Source organism: Ambystoma mexicanum, chromosome 5p (genome assembly GCF_040938575.1).
Source record: "Ambystoma mexicanum isolate Mex_15411 chromosome 5p, UKY_AmexF1_1, whole genome shotgun sequence".
Taxonomy (NCBI): domain Eukaryota; kingdom Metazoa; phylum Chordata; class Amphibia; order Caudata; family Ambystomatidae; genus Ambystoma; species Ambystoma mexicanum.
The window spans coordinates 659,235,733-659,249,127 of NC_090930.1; the positions used below are offsets into that span (position 1 = coordinate 659,235,733).

The 13,395-nt window shown below is 46.7% G+C and overlaps 1 protein-coding gene across 4 annotated transcripts in view; it reads left to right on the forward strand.

Moving 5' to 3' along the window:
• DRP2 (dystrophin related protein 2) overlaps positions 1–13,395 on the forward strand; it is a 1,496,582-nt gene that overhangs the window by 1,351,273 nt on the left and 131,914 nt on the right. For all 4 annotated transcript variants that reach the window (XM_069613022.1, XM_069613021.1, XM_069613023.1 and 1 more), the window contains one exon: positions 13,177–13,242. In XM_069613022.1, coding sequence (XP_069469123.1) covers positions 13,177–13,242 — 66 coding nt within the window. The remainder of the gene's footprint in view (positions 1–13,176; positions 13,243–13,395) is intronic.

Genomic DNA, 13,395 nt, shown 5'->3' on the forward strand with positions numbered 1-13,395 from the left:
CACACACTGTGGGAGTGTGCTTCATCAGCGGCTGACTGCATACCGGAAGGAGATGAAAGGGAAGCCTTCCTTAACATCATTAAAGATGGCAAAGATGCCATGTGCGAATCTCTTCAAACTGGCATCGATTCCGCTGACAGTATCTGCAGGGCCATGGTGGCAAGTACTACAATCCGCAGGCATGCATGGTTACGAAAGTCTGGCTTTGCTCCAGATGTACAGGCCAGACTTTTGAATATGCCCTTTGACGGCTCTTCTTTCTTTGGTAAAAAGGCTGATGACAGTCTGGAAAAGTTGCAAACATCTAAAGCAGCAGCAAAATCTTTAGGAGCTGCAATCCGCCAAATTCCTTTTCGCCCCTCAGGAACCTCTGGGAGAGGAAAGTCCTTTCGCTATTATTCCGCATTCGGGAAAGGCAGAGGACAGCTGGCTCAAAGAGGCCAGAGGAGATCCACCCGAGGTGGACGGGTCAAAAGTACTAAGGCCGCAGCAGCAGCAGGTGCCTCTTTACCCTCGGCATCTGCATCAGCCGCCCCCAAAGCACTCTGAGGTCTTTCCACACAAAACACCTGTAGGGGGCAGGTTAACTCACCATCTGACGGAATGGCAGGCTATTACGTCAGATGCTTGGGCATTGGAGACAGTTGCCCAAGGTTACTGCCTACCCTTTCTACGCATCCCTCAGAGTCATCCACCGGGGCACAGCTCTCTAAAAGTTCCAGATCCGCTCCTCTTGCAGGAAATTGTAGACCTGCTAGAGAAAGGTGCCATAGAACCGGTACCTGTAGCGGAGAGGAACAAGGGCTGGCACTCCCCCTACTTTCTCATACCAAAGAAGGACGGAGGACTGAGACCCATCTTGGATTTACGAGAATTGAACAAGTTCCTCAGGAAGGACAAGTTCAAGATGGTAACTCTCTCTCAGATCATTCAGGCCCTCCAGATCCAGGACTGGCTGGTATCTCTGGACCTCCAGGATGCTTATTTCCATGTGCCAATCCATCTCAAACACAGGAGATACCTGAGATTCGCAATTGGCAGCTCTCATTATCAATTTCGAGTTCTGCCATTTGGGCTGACCTCCGCCCTGAGGGTCTTCACCAAGCTAATGTCGGTAGTGGCTGCAAGTCTAAGGAGGGAAGGGATCCACGTCTACCCCTACCTGGACGATTGGCTGATCAGAGCTGTATCTTCAGAACAAGGTCAGATCCAGCTAGATTATGTCTGCCACTTCCTTCACAAACTGGGCTTCTCCCTCAATTTAAAGAAGTCACAGATGATACCATCACAGAGACTCCAGTTCATCGGAGCGGTCCTGGACACTTCCCTGGGAAAAGCCTCGCCACCAGAGGTGAGGGCTCTGGATATTCTGCAGATGGTCAACAAGTTTCAAAATGCCCAACATCTCCCAGCCTTCGACTTTTTGAGATTGCTAGGCCTAATGGCATCCTGCATTTTCCTTGTGCCAGAGGCTCGCCTGAGAATGAGATCTCTCCAGTGGGCACTAAGAACCCAGTGGTCACAATACTCAGGAAGAATGACAGATCTCCTCTGGATTCCGGAGAAGGTAGCCCACGACCTTCAATGGTGGGCCTATCCAGAGAACTTCTTGAATGGGGAACTGTTTTGGCAACCATGGGCGCAGATAACAGTAGTCACAGACGCCTCACTCACGGGGTGGGGAGCCCATGCCAACGACTTGACCATCAGAGGTCGTTGGTCTCCATCGGAGTCCAGACTACACATCAACCAATTAGAGCTGAGAGCGATCAGGCTAGCGCTGAAAGCTTTCCTGCCATCAGTACAGGGGAGAAATGTCCTGATAATGACAGACAACACGGTGGCCATGCACTACCTCAACAAAAGAGGAGGCGTAGGGTCAGTGCCACTGTGCAGAGAGGCAATGCAGCTCTGGTTTTGGGCAGTTCAGGAAGGAATCTCTCTATCGGCAGTCCACCTAACCGGAGAGAAGAACTTGACAGCGGACGCTCTGAGCAGGCAGAGCACAGTGTCCCACGAGTGGGAGCTAGCTCAGGAAGTCCTTCAAGAGATCTTCGCCCTTTGGGGAACCCCTCAGGTGGATCTGTTCGCCACCAGCACCAACAGGAAGTGCGATCTGTTCTGTTCAAGGGAATTTCCCCCGAGAGGAGCTCTAGGGGACGCGTTCGTAGTGGACTGGGAGTTTCTACTCCTTTACGCTTTTCCACCAGTCCCTGTTATTACTCAAATGATCAGGAGGTTGAGAAGATTCCGGAAAACCATGATGCTAATTGCCCCAGACTGGGCCAGGAGCATGCGGTACCCGGACCTTCTGGATATGTCCATCTGCCCTCCAATCCGTCTTCCACTCAAAGAGAATCTTCTCTCGCAGAAGGGAGGTCAGGTTCTCCATCCAGACATAACAACCCTCAACCTTCACGCTTGGTTTCTGAAAGGTTGAGGTGCAAGGATTGGGACCTTCCTGTTGACGTCATGGAGGTGTTGCTTTCGGCGTAAATTTCCTAATGGGTACTCCCTTCAAACCACTCCACTCTTGTTCGCTGAGATTTCTCACTCTTAAAACTGTCCTATTAGTAGCACTAACATCTGCTAGGAGGGTGAGCGAATTACAAGCTCTATTTTGTAAACCCCCCCATACAATTTTCCATAAGGACAAAGTTGTCCTACAGGTGAAGCCTAATTTCCTCCCAAAGGTGGTTTCTGAATTTCACATCACTCAGAAAATTACCTTACATTTGTTCTACCCTCCTCCCCATCCGGGGAAAGAGGAAGAAAGGCTACATAGGCTGGACCCAAGGCGAGCTCTAAGCTTTTACATCAGCAGACTGGCTAAGATTAGGCAAGCTGACCAACTGTTTGTAGGCTACTCAGGTCACAAGTTGGGACTACCCATAACAAAACAGACCATTTCCAGGTGGATTATTTTGGCCATTCTGGAATGTTATAAACTGGCAGGGAAAGAGCCCCCCCATAATCTTAGGGCTCATTCAACCAGGGGTATCGCAGCCTCTTCGGCCCTCCAAAGAGGGGAACCGGTCCGAGACATATGTGCGGCTGCCACATGGTCGTCCGCACATACATTCACAAGATTTTACAACCTGGATTCCTCCGCTAGTCAAGAGACCAGATTTGGCAAAGCCGTATTACATTCGGTTAATTCCTAAAAGGGATACATGACATTATTACTCCCACCTCCAATTACATGCCACTGCTATGGGAGTCTATCTAAGATAAGGAATACGTCGGAGGACACAATCCCTTCGAAGAACAAGTTACTTCTTACCTGGTAACGTTCTTTCGATGGGATGTTCCTCCGACGTATTCCTTATCGCCCCTCCCATCCATCCCCACAGTAATACTTCCCTTGTGGTTGCAGCTCACGCTCCTTCAAGGTCAATAGCCAATTCATACAAGACTTATCTTATGCTACAAAACGGAACTGAGCAACGGATGCCGCACTTGGCTATTTATGGGCATGGTGACGTCGGCGTCGATACGGTGGCTGTCGAGGGACACCAACTCGGCGGACGTCGACGCGCAACGCCCTCTACAGAAAATTTCCGAGGCCAGCAAGCTGGAGACGAATTATCTAAGATAAGGAATACGTCGGAGGAAAATCCCATCGAAAGAACGTTACCAGGTAAGAAGTAACTTGTTCTTCTAGACACTGAAGGAAGGACCATGGCATTAACCTAAGCCACAACACCATTACAGCAGTTACATCCCTATGTGGCCATGGTGACCAAGAACAGTATTGCAGCAGAAAACACAACCCAAATCACATACATTCAGGAGGGCCTCAGAGGCATACCGTGCACATCTACATTATCAACATTGTGAAGGGGCACAGCACATTACACCTCCATATGGCTAGTTGGTTGTAGGTTTCACATATTTCTGAAACACTATCTTGGCGGCCATTAACTTTAATCAAAACTGCCTCCATAGTACTCCATAGAAACATGTGTTCCAAAACCCTCAAGTTATATGTCTATGACCTCCTGCATCAAGGTAGGTACTACACCACCCAAGTTTCCATGGAACACAAGTAATTATAGGTGCATGTATGCCCTCTAACACTGCACAGCACTGAGCCTACAAAACAAGGCCACTCCACTGACTTCCTACCGCATTCCAGTGCACTTGGCACCGTTCAACTAGTAGAGCATACCCCCAGCTACCCTCCTCCATTCTCTACAACAATACTATTGTTCACAAACCCAACTCCGGCACAGCATGGTTATCCTGAAGAGAGCCCAAACGATCTTACACTTTGTAGGCACAGCACCATCAGAGTGCACAAGAGAAAACGCCCCCCAAACACACACCTACATGGAACTGCACTGACACACACACATACACAAACACACACACTAGTCTGGACATGGAGAGTTGAACATGAATTTAATTAGGACTGCCCTTGCCACCACACATGTGCACAGGCAGACAGGGACTTACAAGCACGCACGAGCACATACACAGCAGAACTCCATCCCACCTAGATGGGCAGTCACCTCCAACATCACTACCTTAAATCTGCTGACTCTGATGAATCAAGCCGCTCCAGTCCTCCTGCACTCAAGGTGCTCCAGTTAGCCCACAAACCTCTAGGCTGAGCAGGGCGAAGGCATTTCACTGCGTCTCAGAGGGTTCTTAAAAAGACCACCCGCACCCTAATTAAAATGTCTGCCTGCGCCCCATAATCTCCTGGCCATCAAAGGCAAAAAGTACATGTGTTCACTTGAAGTGTGCCCTACACACACTGCCACTTTACAAAACAAGCATGCCTTCATTATTTATTTTTGAATTTGCAAAGGGCACTAAACCCATGGGCACTTGGGCGTTGGTTGCGGACCAGAGCAGGGCCAGAATAAGCAAAGGCTGGTAAAACAAGTTTGTCCGATTAGACAAAGAGCCAAGTTTTAAAACGTTTTCTCACAGTAAGATGGTTCCGAACGCAGGGTGAGCGACATGGAGTTCCAGAGCGTGGGGGCCATGACTGGGAAGCTGGAGCCTCAAGGCTGTGGCGAATGATGGAAAGAATTTCGAATTTGATGCGTTCACGAATTGGGAGCCAGTGAGCCTTTCTTGTGGCTGCTGTGATATGGCCACGTTTAGAAAGACAGAGGGCAAAGTGGGGGGAGTTATTCTGGATAACCTGCAGCTTGCTTAACTTCCTTTCTGAGGGTCTGCTAGCATTTATGAGGTTCATAGTGTGGCCGGCGGAGGAGGCAATGGCACTTATTTGTCATATCATGTCAAGGGTGGCGTCAAGGTAGACTCCCAGTGTTTTTACTGCCGGTGAAAACGGAATTGTAATCCTGTCTATCACAAAGAATCGTTAGGATGTGTCAAGCTTGTTGAGTAGGGTTTGGGTGCAGACGAGCAGGATTTCAGTTCTTTTATCATTTACGCTGAGCAGAAGTGATGCCCTCCAATCCTGGATAATCTCCTAGATGGAGTTGAGTGTGGTGGTGTCCTGGAGGAAGTCGCCCATGAGGGGCAGGAGGATTTGTGTGTTGTTGGTGTAGTTTGTGTATGTAGTTCCAAGGGCATCCAGGTGATCAAAGAGAGGTCTCGTATAGATGTTATAAAGTGTGGGGGGAGATGCAGCAACCTTGTGGGGCACCGCAGGAGACTGGAGTTGGAGGGGCTGCGGATTCACCAGTGAAAACTCGAGTTGTCCTGTCTGCGAGGAAGGAGGCAGTCCTCTAGTTGCCTCGGGGGTGAAGTTGGCACCAGTATAGGATGGTGGCAGAGGACTTGGTGGTCGACGACATCAAAGGCAGCAGATATGTCTATTATAAGTAGACAGGACAGTTTGCCCGAGTCTCTGTCATTGAGTTGGTTTGTTAGGTCCAGCAAGGTAGATTCAGTGCCATGTCCTGGGCGGAAGCCTGACTGGCGGAGGCCAAGGATGTGATTTTGTTCCAGATAGTCTTGGATCTGGAGGTAGGCTCTAGCTTGTGCAAGATGGCAAAGAGCTCACATGTGTAAGATTTTGCGTTGGCAATTCTGGTGTTGTAGATAGGGGCTTTGGCATTGCGTATGGCCTGCTTGTATTCTTGAGCAATGTTGGTGAAGTGTGTTGGCGTTCGAGTGGACTTTCGCCATTCTGCCTCAGCAGCTCGTTTTCTAGTTTGAATGGCTTGAAGGTCACGGGTATACCACGACTTTTTGTGTGTGGTGGATTTGGCCTTATGCTGTTTCAGAGGGGCGAGTGTGTTTACAGCTTGGGAAACAATATCATTGTAGTTGTCCACAAAAATGGTGGGGTTGGTCATGAAGTCTGATGCATGACGGTAGTCTGCAAGCAGAAGGAAAAGGCGGTCTTTCGTGAGATTGCGGGTGCAGCGCAATAAGACGGGGGCAAGGCTACAGTGGCTCTAGTGGGATGTTTAGCAGTAGGAAGGGAAAAGAAAATAATATGACGGTCTGACTATGGGCAAGGTGTGTTGGATAGGATCGAGGTGCCACATTCTATGTCTGCAAGCCAGTCTACTGTGCGCTCTAAGATGTGAGAGGGTGCTAGAATGTGCTGAGAGAAATCAAGGGCGTTTAGAGCATTGGCTAGACAGATAGCGTCTTTGTCTGCCGTATCATTTAAGCCTAGGTTGAGACCGCCTACAAGTTTAAATCTAGAGTTAGGCTTCAAGTCGGTAGTGAGGAGTCACAACAGGTCCTCTTCGAAGGAGAGGGTATGACCTGGGGGTCGATAGATGAGGTGTAAGGTGATGGTGGCAGTTGGGGATAGAGGGAGTTTAGCTGATAGGAGGTTGGAATTAGGTGGGGGGACTGGTGTTAAATGCCCTACTGGGAGGGTCTCTCTATGGATCAGTGCTACCCTGCCCCCTATACTGTAGTTCTGTCACTGCACAGAATAGTATATCCTGGAGGGGTGGCGATAGTTAAGGCAGAGCCAGATGCTGCATGAAGCCAGGTTTGATATGGCAAGGATGTCTAGACCATTCATAGTGAGTAGGATGTGTATTTCAGGAGCATGAGCCAGGATGGATCTAGCGTTAATCAAGATGCATTTTAAAGGAGGCGGGGTGGGAGGGCTGATGTGAGAGTTGCTGAGGCTGTGTTCGGTGTGGACTGCAGAGGGTGGAATATGCTTGTGTGGTGCAGGAGGGAACCTGGGGGGTGGTGCGGTGCCACAGTTAGGAAAGTTGATAGTGGTGGAACGTAGGCGTAGATACGTGTGTCTGATGGTGGTGGGGAGGAAGGGAGTTTGGAGGTGAGGGGATCAGTGTGCATTTGGTGAGGCAGCTGAGCCTGGTGGGGCCTATTTCTTTTTTTTAATTGTGTTTGGTAAAATTACAAACCTTTACATTTTGAAAAAGGAAATAACATATTGTATAACTACACAACATTTAAATCACAATACAGCGAATATCAACAAAATTCATTTCATAGATAGTATAATAAAATGATAAATACATCATTAAAAACAATCATATTCTAAAGTCATACAAATTATTGTCAATTTAGACATGATCAACCCTAATTCCAGGTTATATTCATTTTTTTTCTAATGTAACCTCTTAACATAAAGAGTTGATTTCCTTTAATTTAATATCTAGTACACCCAGCAGCATAGTCAATTTAATAGTCATCTTAGTGCTATTGCTCCACATGCACCGCGACCATAGAGTCATTCTTGACATTAAAGAGTACGAATTAAGATAAGTCCCAAAAATATAATGTCTTAAGGACTCAAAATATTCGCAGAAAATAACCAAATGTTGGAGGGATTCAATCGCATTTTCATTTTCACAAAATCTACAGACACTTGATTGGAATAATTCATTGCATCTTCCCCATTGGGCCAACCTTTCATATGTATGGAATTGGTTCAACCTAAAGCGAAGATCAAGATTACGTCCCAAAAAAGAGGGGTATAAGGTAACTAGGACAAGTTCCCCATTTCCTTTGAACCAAGGCATATTCATAATACAAGTTGTACAAGCCAATACGATCAGATTGACAACACCAATAATAGATTCGCATTTTCCTTTTACAGCTTGGTAACTTCAAGATTATATCTTCCCTAGAAATAGCCGTAAGGGCCAAGATGGAATTCATTTTTTCGGTGAAGGCTTTTAATGAAGGTGGATACCCTACAGATAGCTGTTTATTCAGGTCTTCATATAGGGAATTTGATGGGGGATTTAGAATCTTACCACAGTTACCAAGCATCCTCCAATGCCATTTTACAGATAAAGGAAGAAGCCCCAGCTCGTGTCGAACAATATCATTAGGAATTGATAATGCCAATCCCAGCACTTGTTTCCATATACAACCCTGTAAAGAATCAAGCACATCTGATATTTCATAAACACACATGTCAAGGAAATAAAGAATAAATGGTTCAACTTTCAACAAGTAGAATTGTAAGACAGGTAATAGGGAAAAGCAACAATATTTCCTCATAATCATTCTCATCTGTGATATCAAGGGCCTGGCTTTTTCATGCAATTTATTCTTCCACCAATACAAGGAATACAAATCAGACAGGATATAACCAAGATATTTAATGGATTTTACCTTTTCGATGGAAATCCCATCCATAGTCCAAGTAAATCGGCATGTCTTTTTTTTTCCATCCGCAAAAACAATTATGTTTGACTTGAGCTGATTCACCTATTTAAGTTATGGGCAGCCGCAAATTGTGAAAAAGAATTCAACTTATTCTGGAGCCCGTAAGGGTTCTTGTCAAACAATAATAGGTCATCAGCAAATCCTACATAATTGAGTTTAATCTGGCCCAGTTTAACAGGGAAAGTAATTGCATCTGCCCAACAGTTTTCAATTTCACAGATTTATAAGTTAAATAATACCGCTGCAAGGGTGCAGCCTTGTTTAAGCCCAATTGCAGTCGGTATTAAATCTGTGCGAGCGCCTAGCCTATTTAGTCTTACTCTATAGAAAGTCGATGTATGTAAGAGAGCAATAAGCAACACCAAATAAACCAGAAAGCCCATATGCAACATTTTTTCCCACAATATTTCTCTCACAACAGAGTCCAAACCTGCACTCAAATGGAGAGCAGCCATATACACAGGACCTGTATGGTTGTGTTTGGTATTCCATTGAATGTGGGATACTAAGGTGGCATTAAGGGAGCAACCCATGGAACAGTGAAAACCTGTTGGATTTTTAGAAAGCGTAGCATTAACATGCATATATTCTAAGAACCCATCCAAGATAAGATGGCAACAAACTTTGGAAGAGGCATCTGTCAGGGCTATCGGTCTAAAGTTGTTGGGATCATTTATAAGCCCCTTCTTATAAATAGGTATAATAGTGGCCATGCACCACGATCTAGGTAATACTTGGGTGGAAATAACAACCGTGACTTTGTCTTTTTTGGGCTTCGCGGATAAGGCAGCCACAGCATTGCATGTAAAAAGTAGCCCTTCAAGCAGATTCGTTTTATTCACAAGTTCTCCGATTACTGCCCTCAAGGTGCCTATCTCTTAGTGTGAGCGTTCGTGACCTTTATCTAATAGGTCTAAGATTCTCGCTATTACTGGAAAATCAGTAGTCAGAGATGGTCCCTCCAATATGTCTGTTTTTTTCAACAGGTGGTGACAACTCCTTGTCTTTATCGTTTATACTTGAATGAAACTCTTGAATATCAAGGTTCATTCGAGCATCAATGAGCGCTTGGGGCCAAGACATCTTGGGTGAGCTCATCGTCAGTTTTTCTACCATATAATCAGGAGGGGGATCCAACTTCCATTATTCAGCTGTCGTATCAGTTTCCTGTAACTTCAGATAGTGCAAGTATGCCTTAGGTTTTCTAAATGGGGGGTTGGTAAGCATGAATACATCTTCATGACCAACAGTACAATGATTTGCTGGTGTCGAGGGACCGAGAGACAGCCGTCCTCTCTTCCCCAGTTCAGCTTCTATTGTAGGTCCCTTCATAGAGCAGTCTATAGTATCATCCATCAGGGACTTATTTGCTATATCAGGCATAGCATTTAAAGGCTGCCCATGGGATTCCACGTCTTGGGCCTCAAATGATATATCTGAATACAAAATATCATTCAAGTCCTTTACTGCAAATTTCGTTATAGGTAAGCATGAATCATAGCTGGATTTTGGTGCATGGATCATAGCGGTTATCCATTTTTTTGGGACAATTCCCATTTCATTCAGGACCCCCTCCCTATCATCCATAGGCAGACTTTTCTCTTTACTCTGGGATTCTCCCTCCACCTCACCTAACGGTATAGATGGCAACACTGCATCAGCCTCGGTGTGGACATTACAGCCACATTAGTAGGAAGCAGTGGCGTGGGACATTGTGGGTCATTGAGTTTTCTCCCACTCCTAAGGCCATTAACCATATTAGCAATAAGAAAAAAAAAAGGATGTACTAGGAAGAATAGGTTCAGCAACTCGTTTGTATATGAAAACACCTTAAACAGACTTACGCTAATACGGAGTAAATAACCAAACACAACGCCAATACACACTCCTTATAATTCAAAGTGTCAACACAAAAGGCATAAACAAAAGTTGCTAAATACCCCCCTATCGAAAGAACACATATACCATTTGTGGTTAGTTCCAAGGCAACCGAACAGCCAAACAGTCACTTGCAGGCACTTCCGGGTGTGACCGCGGGTGAGCGTACTTCTATGCCTTTATACTATAGGTCACTCCACAGAACATCGGCAGCGAGACAAGGGGGGGGGCAGAGCCAAAATCAGGGTCTGCAAAGTAAGAAGCAAGGCACTGTCAGAGACAAAAAACATGCAGGCAGTGCACTTAGCACACGTCTTTCTTAAGTCTTTCAATCTTTCAAAGAAAGATAGAAAAATGACTTGGAAATGTCAGGTGACACTCGCAGCAGCAGGCGAGTTACGGACTTGCAGAAAAGTGCAGAGATTCCTCTTGCCGACGCCGCGTAGGGTGAAGAATGGTTCACAGGGCAAGTTGACGCTGAGCTGTGCAAAATAACCAGCCAAACAGTCACTTGCAGGCACTTCCGGGTGGGGCCTATGCATCGTGACTGAGTGGGCCATGATATGCTAGAGCAAGGGGCCGGTTTGAGTGGGCATAGTATGTCAGGTATGGGTGGTCGGGTGTTGCGGTTAACGGGTGAGCATGGTTTCACATAGAAAGCCACGGGCAGGAGGAACCTAGTAGGGGGAATAGTAGTTTGTGATGGCAGGAGTCGTGTCGCCAGTGGCAGGTGGGGGGGCACGTACCTGCAGGTCAGGTGCCGGTAAGGTGTTAGGCCATCCTGACCCAGAAAGGCCCATACAGGCAGTGGCCTTACTCGCAGGCTTTGGCGTGGGGCCGGCATCACCTCCTGGCAAAGATCTGCAGCTGGGAATTGTAGTTAGTTAAACAAAGGGTCCTATATCACTGTTTAAGTAAACAACATGAATTCAGAGGCTGGCATGTGGCTCATGAGATAAGTGGCAGAGATAAAAAACCCATAGCGATGAGCAGCAATTTGCTGCCATGTCCGATTGCAGGATCCATCTATGGAAGATGTGAATGGCAAGTCTATTAAGATTAGTCTGGCAGTGTCTTTTAACACCAACACAGCCATTGAGCTTTTCTCTCGCACCAGTGATCCAAATTCAAACTAAAGAGACCACCCCCACGCCCTGCGTTTAAAGACAAATTAAGCTGTATATTCCTTTGTGCCTCACTGAGACAGCCCTCATTACGACCTTGCCAGTCCGGAAAACAAGGTTGCCGGTAAGCTTTCCGGCACCCTTGTTTCCGGACCGGTAAATTACAAGGTTGTCTGCCGAGGCTGCTGCACCCAACAGTATTGACCCTGCCGGCTGCAGCGGTCCCAGTAGGCAAACTCATCACAGAAGCATCGGCACCGTTAGTAACATTGCTGATGCTTCCATGAACCCATTCCCATGGAGTCCTACGAAAATCAATGGGAATGGGGACTAACGTTTACCGGCACCCAGCTTCCTGGTGTCCCGGGGCTTGTAATGTCCCGGTAGTACCGGGAAGCTAAATGCGGTAACATTTTACGAGTCTGGCTGCAACCCGCCAGTAGCACCGGAAGGGTTACAGCCGGACTCGTAATGAGGCCTTGGGTCCAGTAGGTGTGGGGCTGCTGGGGTCAGGAATTTGCAAGGAAGACTGGATAAAAGAAGTCAATTGCTGCTGTGGTGCCACTGTGCATTCACTGATCTGCTCATCCTAGATTCGGATTTTAGTATGTAGGGCTACGCAGGACGGCAGGGAACGTGACAAACTAGCAGACATTCACTCCTTCAGCTACTCGGTCACAGGACATTACTGAGTTGTACACATGCATGCATTTCATTATCTGCAGATTGGCTTAGATTTAGTACAATAATCACTCATCTGTTTAGATGGTAAGAAAACACTCAAGATAACAATTTGTGCTTCAGCCACTACATGACACGACCATTGGAAATTGTCATCATAACTATTCTATTTCTCAACACCCTCCTCTTCTGTTTCTATTCTCTGTACTGTTCTTGTGGACAAAGGGGGCACTCTAAAGCATCACCATATGTGCCAAAGATAATTAACAGCGAGGCAGCAAACAATGTATATACCTTGGAGTTGTGGCGAGGCTAAAAGTCAGTGGCCCTCATTACGACCTTGGCGGAGATCCATGGTGCTATTTGCACCATGGTCCATGGCGCTAAGCTGCCAACTCCGCCATGGTGGTTGGCGGACTTACCGCCCCATTCCGACCTTGGCGGGGCGGTAAGTCCCCAATCCCCATTTACCCTTCCCCATTCCCATTTTTGCCCCATAGGGTATAATGGGAGTGGGGAAGGCGTTAATTACGCCACCATAAATTACGGTGGCGTAATTAACAACAAGGTCCCTTAGCGCCATGGATTTTTCCGCCTGCAAAAAGCAGGCGTAAAAATCACCATGGCGCTACGGGAACTCGTAGTCAGGCGGAAAGGGGCGCCATGGTTTACGCCGGCGTAAACCCCTTTCCGCCAGGGTCGTAATGAGGGCCAGTATATTATATCCCCATGTTGTTAGGGCACAGACAGCTGTCGAACCCACTAAAAATGCTCTTGACAAAGGCACAGTACAACTCAAACACATGTTGAGACGTGTGAGTTCAGCAGATTGTGGGAGGAAGAGCAGAAGCTCAGGTTGCTTTTAACTGGACTCACTTTTCTATTACAGGCCTGCTTCATCGCCGATGCTGCCGCATGCTGACACACACTCGCGGATTGAACATTTTGCAAGCAGGTATTGTACAGTGCTATAATTGAGGAAAGTGGAAGGGGCCTGAAAAGATCAAATTCAGTCAAATGAAATATTATGCTAAAAAAGATGTTTGCTATCTCATTGCATGCATTGATCACATCACTTATCACCCTAAAGTGACCTATTGTACATTTG